General features: G+C 38.1%; 1 protein-coding gene across 3 annotated transcripts; it reads left to right on the forward strand.

The window, feature by feature from the left end:
* The first annotated feature begins 14,518 nt into the window (after positions 1–14,518).
* tspan3b (tetraspanin 3b) lies at positions 14,519–22,420 on the forward strand. 3 transcript variants are annotated; one of them, XM_079842849.1, is made up of 7 exons: positions 14,519–14,715; positions 15,708–15,899; positions 15,984–16,058; positions 16,155–16,256; positions 16,347–16,499; positions 16,579–16,662; positions 20,243–22,420. In XM_079842849.1, the coding sequence occupies exons 1-7, from the start codon at positions 14,653–14,655 to the stop codon at positions 20,333–20,335; spliced, it is 762 nt and encodes a 253-aa protein (XP_079698975.1). In that variant the 5' UTR covers positions 14,519–14,652; the 3' UTR covers positions 20,336–22,420. The 3 variants fall into 3 exon arrangements, with proteins under 3 accessions (XP_079698975.1, XP_079698974.1, XP_079698976.1); XM_079842850.1 differs by having other exon boundaries at positions 14,532–14,715; positions 15,783–15,899; positions 20,243–22,138; XM_079842848.1 differs by having other exon boundaries at positions 15,708–16,058; positions 20,243–22,138.
* The last annotated feature ends 288 nt before the right edge of the window (positions 22,421–22,708 follow it).

A 22,708-nucleotide genomic window follows, 5' to 3' on the forward strand; every position in this document is an offset into this window, starting at 1 on the left:
GACAGCTCGAAGGCCCGGGACCACTACTTCCAAAGAAGGGGTCCCTTCAAGGGAATGTGGCTAGGGGACCCGAAGGAACCCCAGCCAGTCACTACTCGGGAAATGTTCTCCCGAGTGCCACCAGGGAGGCCTGACCTGGTGCCCTAAGTGTTATGGACACTTCGGTTTAGCCAACCCTGTCTGTTCAAACAGAGCCTCTGGATGGTGCCCAAGGGGCGTCCAAGCTAAGGGACTGAAACACAGGCAGTCTTACTTAGCCCGGAACTCAGAGACGGGTTATCCAAGAGAGCAACACTCAGCGTAGTGCTTTTCAACCCTTGCTATCGAGGGGAGTCTGCCTGCTCAAATCAAGGATCTACCAGGTGCTTGTGTTTCAAAGCAGTAGGGAGGCCGAAAGGGCCTTAATGACTGATCTAACAGGGAGGCCTCATGAGAGGCCTACGACCGTCTGACCAGGCTCAGGCGGCTGAGCACTCATAGACGACCCTCATTGAGGGGAGCAGCTGAGCCTGCCTGGCGAGTAACCTCCAGCTGTAGGCCCAACTACCACAATTTCTCACAGAGAACTGGTAATCAAAGTGCCTAGCTCAGGAACTTCAACTTCAAGGAGGCCCTGTGGGCCTACTACTTGATAGCGGGTATTCCAGGGAGGCCTATAGAGGCCTACTACCTAACCGCAAGCCATGCTGGAAACCCAAGCATCCAGGCTCGGGACTCCGTCCTCAGGGAGGCCTTAGTGAGGCCTACTACCTGACAGCAATACCGCCTGCTGAGGTTACCCTTGTTTTCTCAAGGAGGCCTATGGAGGCCTACTACTTGACAGTCAAGCTACGCAGGCTAGTCGGGCATCCTGTTTAAGGAACCCGTCCTCAAGGGAGGCCTATTTAAGGCCTACTACCTGATAACCAGCCTTTAGGGAGGCCTGGAGAGGCCTACTACCTGATTGCAATACGTGCTAAATGACTGGGTCCCAGGAACACCTCAGGGAGGCCTGATGGGGCCTACTACCTCGTTCGAGTGACCACCATCTGGGACTCGACAGTCAAGCTACGCAGGCTTTTCGAGCATCCTGATTAAGGATCTCGCCCTCAAGGGAGGCCTATTAAGGCCTACTACCTGATAAGCAGCCTTCAGGGAGGCCTGGAGAGGCCTACTACCTGTTTGCAATACGTGCTAACTGTTTCAAATGACTGGGTCCCAAGAACACATTAGGGAGGCCTGATGGGGCCTACTACCTTGTTCGAGTGACCACAATCTGGGAGCTCACCCTCCGGGAGGCCTATTGAGGCCTACTACCCGACAGTCAAGCTACGCAGGCTTTTCGAGCATCCTGATTAAGGAACTCGCCCTCAAGGGAGGCCTATTAAGGCCTACTACCTGATAACCAGCCTTTAGGGAGGCCTGGAGAGGCCTGCTACCTGTTTGCAATGCGTGCTAACTGTATCAAATGACTGGATCCCAGGAACGCCTTAGGGAGGCCTGATGGGGCCTACTACCTTAGAATTTAACAGCAGGTCTTCAGGGAGGCCTGATGAGGCCTACAACCTGCCTCTGGGAGTGACCACAATCTGGGAGCTCACCCTCAGAAAGGCCTAGTAAGGTCTTAGAATTAACAGCAGGCCTTCAGGGAGGCCTGATGAGGCCTACAACCTGCCTCTGGTAGTGATCACAACCTGAGAGCTCACCCTCAGGGAGGCCTAATAAGGCCTTACAACTAACAGCGGGCCTTCAGGGAGGCCTGATGAGGCCTACAACCTGATAGCCACCAGGCTAGCTATCCCGATGCGCACATCGGTACATACCTCCAGTGAGGCCTGGTTGAGGCCTTCCAACTGAAAAAGCGCCTTGTTCAAGAGGCCTACTGAGGCCTACAATTGACAGCCGACCTTCAGGAGAGCGTATTTGCCCCTTTTTAACCTGATAGCCAGCTAGGCTAGCAGTACCTTGATGCCTCAGCATTGGCACCTGCCTTACTAGAGCCTCCGATCTAAGTGGTACATATTACCAACGGTGGCGGTGCCTCAGCAACGCGTCTCCTTCATCCACATCCCAACTGACGCCTCAGCGTTCAGTCGTTGATGAATACCCAACTCTATACAGGAAACCTGGGGTCTGTAAGAAATACATATTTTTAGTGTAATACACAAAAATGACCACTCTCACCTGCGGCATGCTGAGCGAAGACTCATTGTGCGGTTCTCACCACCATGTTCTACCGCCCTCGAATGCCTGAAAGGGGCGTTCTCACTGAGCAGGTCCGGGCGGGCCGTCAGAACATAGTTCTACTCATCATGGGCCCGCCTCAGGCCTGATGTAAGAAGTGCCTGGGTAAAAAATCATTAAAAGACATTAAAAAGGAAAAAAGGAGAGGGCTAGGATGTAACCGCCCTCAAGGGAAGTGATCCATCACCAACGCCGAGAGCGTTGGTCCTGGATCACCTCCCTCAGATCCTTTTTCCCCCCGGGAATCCCATCTCCTCTGTGCCCTGCTCCTCCACGGAGGGGGGGGGCACGAGAGGAGACGCTAGCCCTCTGGTCCTGCCTACGGTCCTCAGACCGTGAAGGACCAGGTCCCGCCTGCCTGGGTGGGGGCGCGGATCTCAGCGGTATGCATGTCTTAAATGCCGCTGAACGCGCCTTCGCCTCCCCGAACTTTCCAACCCCCGCCTCAACGGAGGTGCCGAAAAATTCAGTCGGCGAAGCCGGCGAATCGAGGAGAAAGCCTTTCTCTTTCTCCCCGATATCAGCCATGCTCAGCCACAGATGCCTCTCCGTGACCACCATAGCCGCCATAGAGCGGCCGATGGCAGCAGCAGTCTGCTTGGTGGCCCGGAGAGCAAGATCTGTGGTGCGGCGCAGCTCAGCAACCGCCTCAGGGGACAGCCCGGCCCCCTGGTCGAGATCCTCCAGCAGGTCCGCCTGGTATGCCTGAAACACCGCCATGGTGTGAAAAGCAGCACCAGCCTGACCCGCTGCCGTGTATGCCCCTGCCATTAAAGCACAGTTTGAGCTCTCAGTGTTGATGCCCACGAAACGCGAGAAAAGTCCGCAAACTTTCCTCGCCAGTCGGTAGCCTCAACACATATCCATATTCCCCTATCCCCTCGACATCAGCGAAGTTAAACGCTGATGCTGATGAATATTGGGTCGAATATGGATTCTTCCATGCCCTCTCGATCTCTGTAAGAAGATCAAGAAGGAATGGAAGGCTCATCTGAGCTGATTAGATTAGATTAGATTAGATTCAACTTTATTGTCATTACACAAGTACAAGTACAAGGCAACGAAATGCAGTTTAGGTCTAACCAGAAGTGCAATAGCAGCAAGTGCAGGATATATACAATGGTTGCGTAAGTGCAGGACATAAAAATGTTCTGAATATATATAAATATGTATAAGTAGAGAGATGGTTATTACTATAAGTAGAACTGAATTTACAGATGAATATATACAGTGAATAAATATACAGATGGCTATTACTATAAACAGAATTTACAGGTGAATATGTACTATGAATAAATATACAGATGGCTATTACTATAAACAGAATTTACAGGTGACTATGTACTATGAATAAATATACAGACGGTTATTACTTGAACAGAATTTTACAGTTAGAGGTATACAATAATATGTTAGGCTAATATGAGGAATATAGCAGTGGATTAAGTTAGTACAATAAATTATGGACAGAGCTATCCGAAAGAAAGTGTAAAAGTGCAGTGGAAAGTGGTTGCATATTCCAGTTAGAAGTACGGTGATGGTTTATGGCCAAGGAGAAAACGATCGTGCAATCTACCACGAGCGATCTCTCCTCTAACGCGCCAACATGGCAGCCGCAGCCTGCCTGTAGTACGTTCCATAACATTCATCAGCTCAGCATACACGGTCAGGGTGGCTGAGAGGATTCATACCACTCTCACCAGCCATCCCTAAGAGCACTTGCTGTTTAGTCTCGTTAACCGCCAGATCGTCGCGACGATCGGCGAGCTGCATCTGAGAACCCATGATGTATGCCAACGCTCAGCCTCAGCTTGAGCGGGACAGCATCATCCAGTCCCAGATGCCAAACTTTCTTCCCTCAGGAAAAAAGCCAGACTAGAGTGGAGCGATCTCAGATTGAAAACCGCTCACACTTACACACAAACAACTTCAAATGAACTTGACTGTGCATGCTCTTGATCCCAGGCAGTAAATACACACTCGTGTGTATTAATAATTGAATTTGTTTTACCTTAACTCGTATAGCAGTTCAAACAGACAGTCCCTGAAGACGAGAAAGATGTGTATGTGTTGGCACGGCGCCCTTTTATACTTCCGGGTCGCACGTTGATGACGTCATGGGCTGACGTCGGTCAAAGACTTTGCCGTGATTCGATAGTAGCTTCAGACACCAGTCACGCCGAGGGCGTTCCCATAGCGTCAGCTAGACGCAGCGAGAGTTCCCTTTCGAAAGGGAACTATCTATGGCTGAATTGAGCTTAATGCGTGAGGCATGATGGAAACACAGAAACTGATGTAAACATTATTTATTTACTATTCATATAATGACAGGGACTTAAATGTTGAATATTCATTTGAAATGTTTATTTTGTCTATTGTGCCATCTGATTTATCTCAAATATCTTATCTCACATTGAATTACTGGATTATTTGAACTAAAAGCCAGGTAATGTTTCTTATATAAGATGCAGGTGATCAATCTGTAAATTTGCGGGAATCCATCCAAAGAGTAAGTCCCATATAGAGGTATGTTAAATTGGTGGATTTTGACTGTGGATTTTGAATCTGCTCTATTTCACCTTGTTTACAAGCTTGTATGCAGGAAGGACTCTGTACTGGATGCATTCTATGCGTTTTAACAATAGCTTTACAGCTCATTAGGATAGCCATTTTGCAACCGGCCCAAGAACCTAATTTGAATGACTTTACTTAAACAAATTTAAACTACCCACTAAAATCCATTAGATGTTTGTCATGTTTTGCCTTGTTTTCGTAATATTGGGTTGGTTTTGTGGTAAGAGGTATTAATGCAGATAATCATGAATTTAAGACTATATATAAAGTGGACTATATCAATATATTGATGAGGATTTTTTCAACAATTGTGACTTTTTACAGACATTTAAAAAAACAAAATCCCATTAACACAACTAATGCAACCTGTTTCATGTAAGCAGTATCTATAACCTTCCATAACAACATTCATCTGACAAACAGTTATTATTTAGTTAAAAAGTATTTATTTAAATATTTAAATAAAAATAAAAAATGGAACAAAGTGAGAAGTATAACTCAGTGAGTAGGCTAACAGTGACACATATGGAGACAACATTATGAATACAAAATGAAACATTCCAAAACCTAGACAGGATCTGAGAAGAGTGTGCAGAGTAATGAATGCATTAACATAGTCTCACATATCCAGCAGAGCATTGGTGATAAGGAATTGCCATATACTTTGATTGTGATAAATTAGTCGAATGAACGAATATATATTCTAGCCTGAGGTTTTGCAAATGCCTACCATGAGGGAGCCTAATTATAGTCCCTAGCATGTACTTATGCGTAATTGCCTGCTCACGTCATGATGAAGTAATAAGCTACAAAGTGGAGGGTTAGACTGGAATCCAGACTGAGTATGAACAGGCAAACTCATTAATTAAAAACAAATGCAGAGTGAGAAGGATGAGAGGAAAGGGTTCCTGTTCTGTTTGAATGTGCAAACATTGTGCTTTTAAAAGATCATGAGCAAAATACACCTTATATCATTTAATATTATTAAAATGTCAGGTTGAAAAATTCAAGGAAACCCATATGGTAGCCTATTATACTGTCATCGTTTTCATGGTGATAATCATGATGACACGTGGGGATGTAATTTTTGCACTAAATAGGGAATTGTATTAGAAGCACCCGAAGCTTCTGAAATGTCACAATAGCGCTGGCATTTTAACAACTTTTATCTCTTATCCACTAAAAGTTGGTGGCAGCAAATGTGTCTATGCTGTCACTGTGGTAACTGTCACTGGTGGTATAATCTGGCACTGCAGACCGTGTGTGAACTCTGTGTTGCTCTGACATTCAGATAACAATCTCGCAGCCTTCACGCTGTGCATCTTAACAAGAGAAAAGGCTAAACATTCTTCAATGAAATCATGACTGGCTAATTATATGATAATGCTTTTTGAAAGATTACGGGTTAGATCAATAGTCCTTTGGTCAGTGTTTAATAATATCCGCGACTGACCATTGTGCAGGACTGGTGTAGTTGATTGTACTGGATATTCATTTATATCAACCGGCAATACAAAACACAAATACTTTAATGTTTCATGCAGACACAACTAGACACAACACGACTGTCGAGAAAATGACATCAGAGCAGTTATTAGGCCTATTAATATTAAGCTACTGTAATATTGTGGCAATGTTCGACTTTTTGCTAGGCCATCTGTTTTAGTAATGGACATTTATTTCCTAGATAATGTAAAGGTAAAATTATAATTTCAACGTAGATTGTGATAGCAATAAATTCAATATTTCATGTAGCCGTGTAATAAGCAGGATAATGTTCAGTCAAGAGATCATTATCATAAAATAAACCCATTCAGGGTGAGTATTTAATGTTTACTTTGCGATAAAGCCCTGCTGGCTGTACATTATCACTTACATAATCAATATACAATCAATACAACCAACACAGACTTCTCAAATCAGCCTCTGTTGCTGTATTTCTACCATCTGCTGTAAATACATAACACATCTCCACACCAGTACACCCATAAAAAGGAAAACTCATTTTTCCTGCAGGAAATGCATCTTTAAGCTCATGGATTTAACACGAGGAAATAGTTATTTAAATGTTCATAATAGTAAATAAGTAAAATAAATAAACAAATAAAGTTTTACTCACCAATTTCATTCTGTTTCTGTGTAGTTCAATTTTGCATATAGATATACATGATTTGTGAGAGTTGTGCAACTTCTTAACAGTGGTTGCAATATAGTGTGTTTATTAGTTTATTAGCCAGAGCTTCAAAATGTGGGTGTTGAGCTATATGTGCTTCACTGTCATTAATAACCAACTGGCAATATTTCATCAACTGACATTCAAGAAATGATACAATCAGGGAATGACTCAGTCAAAGTTGTCCTTCTGTCTGGCTGAATGTGAGTCACAATGCCCAGCACAGGTGTGTGTTGTCAAAGGGTTTAATGGTGTGGCAAGAGATGCAAACAGCGCAATAGAGGTGTATATTCTCCAGAGTGTGAGGTGGAAACTCCTACTAAGACTCATCTGGGTGTAAGTAATAGATCCAGCTGCATATCATATAATCAGATGTTCATAAACAATACAAAGACCGACATGCTTCACCAAGTCTTCATATTGGAAAAAATAAACTAAGTTCTGCTTGGATGAGGCTGACCTCAGTCATAAAAAAGTTAGCTGTTCGGGAACTGATTCAGTCCTTAGGAACAGACAGCATGTCATCATCTTTCTTTCCAATTCTTTCTGGCTGATATAAAAAAAACATTTTGTGCACTCAGGACTCAGGAAGGATAAAAGTTGATCAATTTTTTGGATGATTTGGCAATACGACTGCTAGTTAACCAATATATTGTGTGAATCCTGCTTGCTTTTTATCTACTAGCATAACATATGGAGTGTCACATATTGTTTTGATAAGATTAGTCGGCCTCTCAGATGTACCCTACCGCCATGGGAGCCAACCAAGCAATTAAAGTGGTAATGTTTGTCCAACGTCCATCAAGGTGTTTCTTTACTTACAATGCAATGGTCTTGTTAGTTCAGTAGATGTTGTTGAGAAACTGAAACTGCCGACAGTATCTCTGCAAAGACAATAAAGTAAGCAATAACTTTCAGTCACAAGTAAACAATGACAGATGCTAAGAAATTGGCCAGGACCTGTTGTTCCAGTGATTACTCACACTACTCACTATAAGACTAAGTACCTACTCATAAATTACTGTCATTCTCACCTAATTGTTTGTGCTTAATCATCATAATAATTTGTTTTATAGTATAACGTCCCTTCAGGAAATTAGAACAGCATTTTATGATAATAAAGAGAAACATTTTGAGTATGGAAATATTTACACAGACTGATAAAGATGGAAATACTGGGATTAAATTAGTGTGTTTGAACTTTATACTTATATGGCTCAAAATCATAATAGTGTAATGATAATTTTTCTGAACCTAGGATAGTTATTTTACAACATATTTTGAAAACAGCAGTGGTATTAATTTGTGGGATAATATAACAAGAAAGACATAATTCTTGCATAAAAAATGTATTTGGAATTTTGCAACAGTGAGTATAGCATATACTAAATGAAGCAAGGGTGAAGATTTACATTCAAGCTATTTTAAGGCATGAAGAATTTTTTTTCATATGAAAAAACATTGAAATCATTTTGTCGTTTTGTCATTTAGGGGATCAAAGATGAGTTTTAATAGATACAATTATTGACAACAGGGGGAACAACTAACATGAACATAAGCATTTTTATTTTATTAAAAAAAAACTACGGTTAACAAACGCTGTAAATATACATTGCTCATTGTTAGTTCATGTTAGTTAATGCATTATAAATGAGACCATACTGTAAAGTGTTACCGAATTACATTCAGTTTTGAGATGAGGCTTAAAAACATTTTAGCACACACATTAAATGGAAGAAGTATGTTATGTTTTCACAGGTGGTATAAACACTTGTCCATCAATTACTTGCCCTGACATTTCACATTGTGGTACTTTCATGGACATTTAACAGAAATGGGTTTATCATACAAAACATCATTAAATTAACTGTTTTTGTTGGCCACCCATGCCAGCACAGAGAGAACATGCAAACTCTACAGAGAAATGCCTCCTGGCTCAGCCAGGACTTGACCCAGGGACCTTCTTTCTGTGCAGCAAGACAGTGCTACCAACTGTGCTGCCCATTAATAGCTATTATTCCAGTGTACTGAACTAATGCAATTTAAAGGTTGAGTTATCAATCACATTTAAATGATGTCGTTTTCTGAGGTCATAAGTGTATTGTGTGATGTGTCTTTCTACTTTGTACTTTGTTCAATACTCTTTTTTTGCCATTTATGGATAATCTTATGATAAATATTCAGAATCTTAAATCATCATTCAAATTTACTTTTATTGGCCATCTACAAACTATTTCTTACCTCTAACAAATGATTTGATCTGTCATGCTGCTTCAGCAGATTCTGTCAAAACACAAGACACATATTAAAAATGTGCAAGCACTAATGCAAAGTGATAATTAGGTAGTGCTTATCACATTCAGCGTCATAAAAAATAAATCACTCTGCCTTTTTCATTCACACTTTAAAACGTGTGTAAATGTTAAAAAGGCATGGGTGAGAGACAGGCCAGGTTCAGGGTTACACTCTCTCTCTGCACTCTTACTACAGCTTAGTTCTTATGTGGGTTATCATCATAAAGAAAGGTGTGAGGCAGGGGAAGGTTAGCACCTCTAAATTCTCAGCATTAATCAGCCAGCATCTGCTTCCACACATCTGAGTTTTATGGCATGTTGTGTCCCTTGTGAGTCACTGGCCCATTTGTTTCAGACTGCAGAGGGGAAAAAATGAATTGAATGCGTGTTCACTGGAGTCACACCATTAGGGTTTCAGTATGTCAGGCTATTGGGAAAAGAGGTGTCACTGGTGGTAATGGATTGCATTTTCACCTTCAACCGTCGACAAGTTCACCCTGCGTCCTCACCCTCTCCCTCCCACCCGGAAACTGTGAAGGAAACACCCCTCCTCCCACAGGGAACCGCATTGATTTTCATGAAAGAATGAAAAACAAGATGAGGAGAACCTGATATAAGTTGATTTCTTTAATGATGTTTAAGCAAGCTTTTTAGAGTAAGGCATGCCATTGACTGTGAATGAACATGACTCTAAAATGAATACAAGCCATAAAGAAAGCAAAATGTGTTTTTAGCATTAGGGTATTTGAGTTAATTTCGCATAATGTCATAACCGACAAGTATTGGCAATTTACCATATTGTGTAATTCGACTCACAAGATATGATTTTGAACCTGAACTTTTTGCATTTAACAAACATATGAATGGACCATCATTGGTACCAGAAGCATCATATGAACCCATTCAAAAACATATTCACCATTTATTTATTGATTATTTATAAATAATAGGATTTCTATGTGACATTGTTTTGAACAGTACATACACTGTTAGACATTTTATTGTATTTTTGCGGTAACTTACTGGCAGCACTATTGCCAGTAAGTTACTGTAACTGCACCTTTACAGTAGCTTACCTGTAAATGTGTTTTACAGTATGATGCCCTTACCGCAATTTATTTTTACAGTATGATGCCCTTACCGCAATTTATTTTTACAGTATGATGCCCTTACCGCAATTTATTTTTACAGTATAATAATTTTTACAGTAATTTTACTGTAATTTATTTTACTTTTTATTTTACAAAATATGTTTATGTTATGACTTTATTTTGAATATTTTACATGAATGCTATAGAATAAATAATACATTTAATAAATTCCCAATAAGAGACTTGAGTCCATGTACATCAGTATATTTTTTATTCACCGTCACTATCAATTACAAAAACAAACAAAAAAATAGAGAACTGAATTCATAACAACAAATCAAAGCAGAGATCATGACGATATGGCAACAAAAAGTATGAACAAAATATCCCAGTTGGTCTTGGCTGGCCTCCATACTGGTAAGGTTAGAATGAGGAATTAAGACAATTAATAAAAAAAAGGATAAATAGCTTTCAGTTCAACTAATAATCATGTGAAATCCTTTGGGAAGCCAAATGTGACAGCAACTTTAGCAGCATGCGATGTGAGTGTTGTCCATGGTGCTGAAGCTGAACTGAACCTCGCAGTTCAGAGAGATTTGACTCTGCAAAATGTTGGAACGTGTTGGCAAGTGAAAATTACTTTTCCATAGGCTCTCTTATATTCACAACACGCACCAAATTCGCAGATATCGGCGACGTCGCAGCTGTTCGCTGGACTTGAATGGAACGCAATAAGTGATTACTACACCCCTCCAGCCCTCCCATCCGCGCGATATAAAAACAACATCTGACTCCCCCAGTCGTAGTAGATGTACGCGCATTGAGAGGGAGAAGGAGACACCGACAACGTTTAGATATGTCCAGTTTAAGTGTAGCCAGTTTTTGCCACTGTGGATTCCTCACGTACCTTGTGCTGTTCTCTTTTTACATTCCAATAACGTCCTCAGTGAGCCTTGACATGACTGAACTAAGAAACAAAGTTGCAAAGATCAAAGTTAACCCGAGAGGAAATTTATGGGCAACAGGTGAGATGCATAGCCTACTTGACTTGATTATTGTGCTACATGTAACGTGACATACCTAGAACAGAAATGTGATTTGACACTTAAGGTCATTTTATGGGGAAGAAAAGTGTCGTGGACAGCGAACGCTTGCCGACCAGGGACGACTCCACGATGAAAGCCATCGAGGCTGCCCTGAATCCCCAGCAGGTCGAGCCCGCGGACCTCTACCAGGAGATGCTGAGGATCGCGCTTCAAACACACCTCGACTCCCAGGAGATCCGCCCTAAAGTTCCGGTAAGGATTTTCTGTCGATTTTAAGTGTGACTGATAAAATATGAGAGAATGTTCTTCTGAAAATACTTTTCATGAATAATGTGATTTAAATGAATTTGCTTGCACAATTCTGCATGATAACCACAGATCAATAATTGAGTCATATGTACTGTTTCTGGTTGTTCTAGGAGACTGCAATATTAATGAAGATATTAGAAAGCTACATCCAAGATTATAAAAAATGATGATGACTTCCATTGCCTGAAATCTTCAAAGGTTTAATTCACATGGAATTTGTAATTGCTTTTTCATCAACTGTCATTTGATTAAACCTAAACCTATTAACCACCTCCATGTCACAAGAAATGCAACAGGTTATACTTGTATATTTATTTTTAGAGGATGTCCAGAATTGTATCTTTTTTTCCAATAATTTGTATTAAATAAAGACTAAATTAGTGAAGTCAGTTGCTCCTGCATGCAACTACAATGTTAAAAGTGTCTTAATTTGTATCTTAATTTCTATTCAGTGAAAGTTCAGTGAATGTGTTAAACAGATGAGGGGGATTGAGAGATTTGGAGAACAGCTATTCTTGGAGTTTTCATTGATTACTGAGATGTAATTGTAGAAGGTATTATTTAGTCTACAACAAATGGTATTTTATGAAAACTAAAAAAGTTACACACTTGTATAAGGACATTTGAGGCATGAGTAAGGAAAAAAAAAACAATATAAATTAAAAAGAGATCAACCAAAGCACAACAGTATGATCTCAGTTGTGAGTAGGGCTGGGCAATATGGCCAAAAAAATGATCACGATCAATTTTTTCATATCAGTCTATATTGATAATTGTCATGATAAATGTAAACTCTTTATTTCTTTCAAGCTTAAAGGCAGATTTTAGCTCCTGATTAAAATAAACCAGGCAGTTAATTGTGGTTTAAAACAACTCTTTATTGTACGAACATGACAAACACTTGCCAAACAGATTAACTTTTCACAAGGTAGAATTTTATTTATTTATTATTCTACATCAACATATGCATGAGTTACCTTAAGTAAAATTAATTTTCAGTCTTTTTTCCTTAATGGACATTTTTTTTTTCTTAGTTTCTACATGTTCTAACGGGTGATATTGTTTCAAATCATGAAACAGGTTTGTGTTGCCTGACTTTGATGACACGTATCTTCAGCACAGTTTGCATTACAGACTGCAATATTAATAATATGTGTTTTGTCTCTTGAGTTGTACCTTGAGTTGACAGCTTGAGTTGGGATGTAGATGTAAATTTAGGTTCATTAATAAAAATATAACATCTGTAAAAATTGTAACCTCATTTTTATAGGGTAAAATGTAAATATTCTGACTGTTTGAGTTAGGCTTTTATTAAAATTAACCATTGGTCATCCGTATTATCATACATTTAGAACATGGTGACCATAGGTAAAACCAGGCATAGTACCTCATACCATGGTGAAACGTAACTATGGTATTTGTTATAACAGTAGCCTAAATACATTCAGTGTGAATACAAATGCTCAAATGCTATAGCTTAATTACAAAAAATATAAAAAATACAATTACATTATATTACTCATTTAATACATAATAATAAAATCAAACTCTATATGAATATACCACATTTCTACATGGTGCAGTTAGTTAGGCCTACTACTGCAAATCCATGGTAATGACAGTGATTTGTAAATTGAAGTCTTCAAACTGAATCGTTCACACAATGTTTCTCCTTATTGGCAGTGCTGTTGAGAATTTCAGCACTGTTTCATCTATATCTTTAAACGGTTTAAATCTAGACATTTGTGTTCTTCGTTGAATTCAGGTGTTCAGGAATTCATTGTTTTATCGCTCAGCCCAAGTTTCGAGTATGTTTAAATTTTTACAAACATCACACACACATTAAACATCACATTAAAACATCAAACTTCAAAGCACTACAAGATAAAACAGTTATAAGTGTGCTAAATTACCAAAATAGTATAGGCTACATAAAAATAACGCAAGGTGAAAACTGACACATTGTTATATAATATTTTCCCTTGCCCTGAGAACTGAATGTAATACTTGTACAAACTGTGCAAAGAGTCCTACAAATTACCAAATACATATTTGTGCTCTATATGTAGGCCTATATAATTACCTTTGGAGTCTGTTTCTGTCAATGTGAAAATCAGTTGACCATAATCCTATCTGATATAAATTTACTACACAAGCTCATTATCTTTAGACAAATACAAATGACAACAATTGTTTTTGACTTGCACCTTGTTCTCCATTTAGCCTTCTCAACATAACACTAACATTGCTTTCCTTCTTTTTTTATAAACATGACAAGATAACCAAAGAAACATGTAAACATGTCTCCTACAACAGTGAAGAACCGACATTTACATTACATTTCTATTTTGAACTGGTCTTTGACTTTTGAATTGATTGTGAATGCTGTGTAAGAAGCCTGCATTTTATAACAAGATGAGCTTTTTACAACATATTTTGTCCATCTATTGTCTTCTGTTTTTAAAGAATTGGCCTACACATAATTTGAAACATCATATACATAGGCTAGCATGTAATTCCAAAGGTTTCTTTGACTAAAGACTAGAACATAATTTTAGGCCTACTTGCAACAACACTACCATAATTGTTGAAATGGATGTACAAAGTCTCTTATGGGGTCTTTAGACTGTTCATGAATTCATTTTAAAAAATACTTTTCAAGGTTGATCACATATGACCTAAGGAACACAGGTTGGCGCAGTTTCTTAAACAGAAGAGTTAATGTTGTGTAAAATACATTGGACTGTGTATTAGCGTCTGCCTGCAGCTCAGACAACAAATAGCGCGGTTCGCTTTATTGAGGTCAGTGGGACACGTGACTGCCGCTGTCCAGTTGGATGCTCTGTTGACTAGCGGAGCCTGACAATCGCACGATATGCATCTGCTATTAACGTAAATCGCTTTCCCTGGATTTAAATATTTACTCTATCCTCAGCGTGATCATGGGACAATGTGGTGTTATTTCTTCGAAGACGGTTTTAGTCTTCCTAAACCTGATTTTTTGGGTAAGTTGCCTACATATAATAGCTGGTTTGCAGTGCAGGCACTATGGCATAGCTCTGCAGGGATGCACGAGCTAACGTTACAGCGAACGAGCTGTTGTTTACATGCATAATCGACAGGCTTTTAATAAACAGAAATCTATTATGATTTTAAATGCAATGCATCATTAAAAGAATTAAGCGCTAAATAGCACCCGGTGAAATTCAATAGTTCTGCCTATTTGTCCTTTATATATTCAATCTATTCATATTCCATAATATAAGATCCATATAGGCCTGTAAGATCCGCTAAAAATATCTGTGATGTCTGTAATTGCAAGGAAAATCAAGACTATATGATATTCTAGAAAAAAAACGGGCTTTTCCTTTTGTTTATCAATTCTGAAAATTATAAAGCATGTCTTTGTCTTAAACATCTTTGAGATGATCAGTCATCATCACCAGTTTCAATTAAATTTGTATCTTAATCCAGTCTAATAATGAAACTTGAAGTACATGATTGTGACATCCAAATACCTATTGGTATAATATATAGCCTGATATAAATGTGGTGACTTGTAATGAATAGCAGTAAAAGTAAGTTAATGTTTACAAAACTTAAAATACTATATATAATAATTGTGTAGGCTAATAGTAATTGTGACATAATTTTAATAGAACTCCAGTGAAATACAACAGTAGCTATTTTAAAATCTAGCCCTTATCCACAATTTAGTTGAACCCTCACAGGCCTAGAGGCAACTGATACATTCAGACAGACATAAACACTGCTTGTAATACTGCCTCTATATCAGGCTCAAAAACAACACATCATTTTTGTTGGAGGGATAACTGCATAAAATGATGCCTGATTTGATATATTGCAATTAAAATGACAATCCTAAAACAAAAATGACAAATGGACAACGTTTGAATCTCTCAGAACAGGTTTCTATAAAAGTTGATTGCGTGCAATTTCAGAACCACTAACAATATTTCTGTTGCACCCTTCCCAGGCTGCCGCAGGTATACTGTGCTACATTGGGGCCTATGTTTTTATCACATATGATGATTATGATCATTTTTTTGAGGATATCTACACCTTCATCCCTGCCATGGTGATAATTGCTGTGGGCACGCTTCTTTTTGTCATTGGTTTCATTGGCTGCTGTGCCACCATTCGAGAAAGCCGCTGTGGCCTGGTCACGGTAAAGTCTGACACCCCTCACTTACACATATATACAGTAGCTTTGTATTCAGAATCTTCTCTGATTGTTCTGATTTTTCTGCAGTTCTCAGCAGTGCTGCTACTGGTCTTTGCTACAGAAGTGGTTGTAGTGGTGCTAGGGTATATTTACAGAGCCAAGGTTGGAAATAATAAAATGACATGTATGTGTGCATGTAGGTAGTTTGAAGGTGACATTGTTAAAACACTGAAAAATATTTTTCTTCTTCTCCAAAAGGTCGAGGCTGTGGTGAATCACTCTATTCAGAAAGTATATAATGAATATAAAGGCACCAACACAGACGCTCCCAGCAGGGCCATTGACTATGTGCAGCGACAAGTAACACCATCACTTCCTTTACCTCTCTTTTTTCATAATCCCCTCCACAATTCTCTCTAAACCTCTCTTCTTACAATCTTTCACTTTTAGCTCCACTGTTGTGGCATTCATAACTACTCTGATTGGATGAACACTCACTGGTTTATTGAGTCCAAAAACAATAGCGTTCCAGTGAGCTGCTGCAAACCCACCATCAGTAATTGCACTGGGACTTTAATGCGACCAGGAGACCTTTACCCAGAGGTAACACCCTCACACACATTCTCCTGAAGTCCAAAACTATTAAATGGCTAATTTAGTATAACTGAACTTCTTGTTACAGGGCTGTGAAGTTCTTGTAGTAAAGAAACTTAAGGACATTATGCTGTACGTCATACTGGCTGCATTAACATTCGCTGGCATACAGGTAATTTGCAGTTGAGGCCAACCATTGTCACACAATAAGTCATAGCAGTAAGAACAGGGAGTGTAAAATAATGGAAACACCACATGGAAAACGTAACCTGGCTAATCAGGTTACAAATAAATAAATACATGGACATGAAAAACTGATTCCAAATTATTTTATAATCTTACATGAATATTATATTAAGCAAGACCCAGCAACAAGACGTCCTCTGAGATCATTTTCAAAACAGTCTATAACTGAGACAATAGATGGCATCATTTGTGTTAGTATGAGACATGAGAGAGCGAGTCTGAGGTGTGAGGTGTGTGATACTAGAGATGAAAGTAGAGCAAATTATAAAAGAGATAATAACAGAGCCTACCTTCAACATTTAAAATTGTCTATCCTTGGCCGGATCCATTTGACCGTCAGGACCCAAGCCAGTCGACTCGAGGGTATACATATACCCAAGATTTCACTTCTATACGCCTTCCATTTAATCACAAGCACCCAAATTCATGTCCACAATACTCATTCATGACTATGGAGCTGATTGAGATGCAACCACAGAGTTCTGTTTATCTGGAATGCACCATCATATCAGTCTGGATTACTGATGGAAGCTTGTTTCCGCCGCGGAATAATAAATAAATAAGCCAGGTAATTGCGACTTTTTATCTCACAATTCTAACTTTTCTCCCTCGGAATTACAATTTTATATCTCATGATTCTGCTTTTTTTTCCAGAATTGTGAAAAAAGTCGCAATTACATTTAGGGGTGAGCAGGGCACAACCTAACGCGTGGTTAGTTGTAACACACATGGTTTGAAACTTTCCACACATGGCAGCATGACGAAACTTTGTGTATTTACTAGTTGCCATATCAACACTATATAGCAGGGGTGGGCAACAGTTTTAGTCTGAGGGCCACAGTTACTTTGACAAAGTAAACGGAGGGCCACACTTTGGACAATTGCAATTAAACATAGTTACATGATTAAATCGTACTTAATTAAATGCAGTACTTAATTAAATGCTTAATTAAATGCAGATATGTATAAGGCTACAGTTACTTTGACTTTTGCCAGCCTATTTCAAGGCCTAATATATATATATATTTGTGCGGCCTGTCTGACATAGGCTACTCTACATAGGTTACAATAACTGGATTTACTTTCAAGGATTAATTTACTACACTACCCTGCATATAGTTCAACTGTCATTCATGCCAGCTGTAGCTATTCAATATCGAAAACTATTAACAAAACTGCAAATGTCTGTGTGCAGGTTACATTAACATACAGACTTCAGGCAATCTGGCTTGGAATTATAAAATTGAATTGGGGATACCTTCATCACTAAATGAAAAACATATTCAGCTTATTTCACTTGTTATTATTGATTTTTTTGTAATTTCTTTTTTAACATATGTTGTTTAAATCTTTTATAAAATAGAACAATTTAAGTGCAGATCAACTTCATCACACGTATGTTTGCTTGAAAGATAAAGAACAACATGGAATAGTCCAATGCGTCTCACAGAATTTAAATTTGATTTAGCTGTATCATCATCACCATCTACAGGACATGCATGCAGTATGTAATGCAGTATGAAATGGGGCACATGAAATTGTTAAGGGGGCTTAACGTTATACCATCAATGATCAATACACACTGATAACTAGCTTAATAAAAAGATAAGCCAGCGTCATTTATTATGCATATATTAACCCTTGTTTCACGCTTAATTTTAATATTCTAACTGACTCCCCAGTGAGTTTTTTCAAGGCGGTTCCTATTTTAGATTGTTCCCCCTTAATGTTTCCACGGCGATGCGTCATATTTGTCACGCGACACCGCACCCACAATAACACTGTATTACAGATGCATCGCTTTTATTCCCAGAGAATCAGGGTCATCAGTTTCTCCCGAAATACGTGCAAGAAAGTGGCCGGTCAACTGTGACAAGAATAGAGTAAACTTAATAGTTACTTCTACTATGTTTGTCTGATATAATATCACTTCGGAAAAATTATATTTGAATAGATTGTTATTGCTGCTTCCACAGCCATCAGTGTGTATTTTACAAACTCCAAATGTATTGTTATACTCGTGCTTATGTGTATTGAAATGTCTGAAACCTAAACATTATGAGGTTGAACAAAAACTGCATAGTTGTGATATATGACAGCGCTGAGGCTGAGGCTGAGCTCGTCCGTCTCTGGCTCAGCGCCAACCAACGCGCAACAGCACAGTTTGAATCCGGCAGTCATGCGACGTCACTGAACATCCTAAATACCATGTGGGACCGTACTCTCAGGGGCACAGAAGTAAAAATCCCATATATGCGACCATAACGATCAAAAGCTTAAACATTTCATTTGTAATCCTGAATACAAAAATTCAACTTTCATCCAAATTGCCAGCACATCGAGCGCATCGCGGGGGCCGGATTGAAGCACTATGCGGGCCGGATCCGGCCCCCGGGCCGTATATTGCCCATGTATGCTATATAGGGAAAAAATTGCACCATAATTAAAAAATCTTTGGAAGATATCACAACATTTATTTAACAATAGTAAAAGTAAATTTCCTACTTAAGTTAATTTTTCATCTTTGTTTTTTGTGTTTATTTAAAATTAGACAGATCTGTTATTATTTTAATCTTATATCTGTATTTAACAGTTGAGAAAGTTCTTTAATTCTGATCTAACCAGCAGAAGACACGATCCCATGAGTTGGGGTATGTTGTAACAATTCTGCTATTCTATTCTATACTTTTATGAATTCTATTGAGAAACCATGAGAAAAAGATGAATAATGACTGAGAGTCAATGTTCAGAAATTATAAATTATTATTATTATATGTTGAACTATGCTGTATAGCTGTGTTTTACCGTGTGTTTGTTGTCAAATTAAAAAATGTGTTTATTTTTAATTATTAATAAAAAAAAATTTTTTTTTAAGTATTGTATATTATTTACAAAATATTTTAGTTTGTCTTGGATATTTTTTTGATCATATCAGATAACATTTTAAGCTGTCATTTGGTCATGTTACATTGTGCCCCTCACATGTTACAACATGCCCCACCTATGGGGCATGTTGTCACACTTCACTTCCATTCTTTCGGGTTAAATCAAGAAAAAAGTATACACTGTATTAATGAAATAAAACCACATAATAGTACTAGACGTGTGAAATTTTGTGGGGGGAAATAAATACTCTGAACCACAAGTGGATTTACACAAACTGAGAAAGTCAAAAAGCATTCGGTTGTGCCCCGCTCTCTCCCTATAGCTTAGATTTATAATATTTTTCCTTGGTGGAAACAAGCTTCCATGCAGTATTCATAATAGCTGTGTAATAGTCTGTTATAAAAAAATATGTTTATTTAGAGTTCATTGCAGCTATTCTCTTTTTGTTAGTTCTTTGATCAAATTTTTTTTCAACATTTATGCTTCCTTTTATGAACTATATTGCCTCCTTGATGTTTACAGATAATACAGAATATTTGAAATACGTTCTCATAACCTTTTCTGTCATTATCCTCAATGTAAATGTATGTCTTGACCATAGTTTCCTGTTCTCTGCACAGATGCTTGGGCTGCTGTGTGCATGTGTGGTCCTTTGCCGCAGAGGTCATGACCCTGCCTATGAACTGCTTGTCAGCACGGGTATAGATGCCTGAGTACTGCATGGAATCATGGGAATGGCTGGTCCTCCCAGCCAGTGTACTGTACACATTTAAATGAAATCAGGCTACCACTTTTCTACACTAGTATTAAATCAATACCTTTGTTTGATGACAAAAAAAGAAGCTTTGACAGCTTGAGTAGCCTCGCACTGGTTTGATTGTGAAGATAATGTTCCTAAAATTAAAAAGTATTGGATTGTTCCTTTATTTACAGCACTACTGATATTTGCCAGAGTCTGATGAGCAGAAAATCATCATTCAGTTGTTTGTTATATTGTAAACATTTTACACTAATTTATTCCATGTGTCATGGTAATGTGTTATTAAGTTTTATTGCAAGTGTTTGTTATAGGCCAAAGAAGCTCTAGACTGAAGTCACTGGTTGACATAGTTTATTATTTACAGTATGTGTCGTAGAAGTAATCCCTCAGTTATAATGAAGAAGAAAGATTGTTATGAAGTTGTGTTCATTTGAATTATTTTCAGGCAACTTTCTTTTCCTCTCATTCAGAGTTTGCATTTCTGCAGCATGCATTTACCTTTAGAGAAAAATCATGATACAAACTAAAGCATCAAGCAGCAGCATTAAACTTCCAATTAAAAACAAGATTGCATTAGATAAAGTGCATATTACACTTAGCAGTAAAACAAGCCTTCAGTCTAACAAGTCTAACAAAATAATTTAATGTATTTGTAAAATAAAATTGAGCTTTTGAAAATTCACTAAACTCCTGTGCAATGCCTGTGACTGGGAAACAATTATTTGCTTGGCTAAAACCTGCATTTACACCACTGAATATTGAACAATGATATAACTTAGAGTATATTATCTCTAACAAAATTGAAAAAAAAAAAAAAAAATTGTGTACACAAAAAACGTACATGATTGTTTTGTGAAGAAAAACATTCAAATGAGCCTTTAAGTACCCTTGTCCTTTGTAAGAGTGACATAGTGTCCCTATTACAAAGGGTCACTGACATTAATGGTCAATCAGTGTTCACTATAGCATGAAGATGCTCATGGGTCATCAGCACATGACACATTTTCACAATATTTGACAAATACATGCTATTCATTTCTCCCAGTAGAAGTATAACAATGTCTATTGCAAAGTACTGTAATGTTGATCTGGGTCAAAAAATAAATCACTGAACTTAAAATTGATTGCTTTTTTTATACATTATATGAAAATAAAATTCAAAAATGTGAAGGAAAAAAATGCCGTCTAAAATGTGATTTTTATCTTGCACATGGTTCTTCTAAAAACCAATTGACAAAAACTCTGGCTGTCTTTAAACACTTGTATGACTCAAGATTTTTTTCAATTTAACATTTAATTACAATGACAGTGATCAAAATGTCACAGTGTATGGGAATAATAAAATCAACTTTTGGTTCCTGTGTGTAAGGTGTGCACAAAATGTTAAAAGGGAAAACAAGAATGTAAAAAAAAATGTTTTCAATTAATCTTTCAGAGAGTATTTATAAATCTTAAAATCATCTTTATAGATTCTGAACTAGTATATTGTTCTTTGCAAAGCTCACAGACTGTAAAACATATCATTTCTAAAAGTACAGCAAATCTATGACAAATACAAACTCACTAAATGTATAGGTTGAAAACAAATTTATGTTTCAAAGTGATGTATCATCACGTGTTTTTCAATTGAGACAAGTTATAAACATATAGCATATATGAGACAGAATGCAAGGAGCATAAGCATTACTTTTACATAAATTGTAGACATTTGTGCTAATTCACTGAGTTTTTAAGTAAAATAAAGGGCTATTTATTTGATAATTTCTTCATTTGTTTTTATCGGATGCTCTTCTCATCGCCTCTGGAAAAAAAACACAAAAAAACTACATTACTTCAATATATTCTACTGCATTATATGAAAAAAGCAGCATATAAATGTTAACTGTATATGTAATAAGTCTACCAAATGCATACATGTGTGTCTTCAAATACTTTTTAATTTTATTACAACATTTGTTTTAGAATAAACAAATAGACAATGAAAAAAATTGCCTTTGTAAATACGAGCAATGTATTGACTGAAACACAAATATATGCTTTGTTATAAGAAAGGGTGCTTTCTTACCCTTTAATAACAGAAAAAGTTAAGTTTCTCTGAACAGTCTCTGTTCTCCCAACTTCCAGCTTTCAGGTTTCGAGATCCACAGTAAAGGGCATTGGCAGGGCATTCTGGCAGCTGGACCAAATTTCCCAGAGATTCCCCACTCACACAGAACCAGGAACCTGACAGGAAACGCAAACCTGTCCACACGCTGGGGGTTTGAATGACTGCAGTCTTGTTTTGGGCTTGTAAGAGATGTAGACTGGTCAGCAAACAGGCCAAGTC

This window comes from Gobio gobio, assembly GCF_949357685.1.
Source record: "Gobio gobio genome assembly, chromosome: 2".
NCBI lineage: Eukaryota > Metazoa > Chordata > Actinopteri > Cypriniformes > Gobionidae > Gobio > Gobio gobio.

Excerpts from the sequence above, each read along its gene's own strand:
- tspan3b (XM_079842848.1), top strand. The coding sequence starts at position 14,653 with ATGGGACAATGTGGTGTTATTTCTTCGAAGACGGTTTTAGTCTTCCTA. Across the intron at positions 14,716-15,707 it reads TCCTAAACCTGATTTTTTGG|GCTGCCGCAGGTATACTGTG; the intron begins GTAAGTTGCCTA and ends CACCCTTCCCAG. Across the intron at positions 16,257-16,346 it reads TTGACTATGTGCAGCGACAA|CTCCACTGTTGTGGCATTCA; the intron begins GTAACACCATCA and ends TTTCACTTTTAG.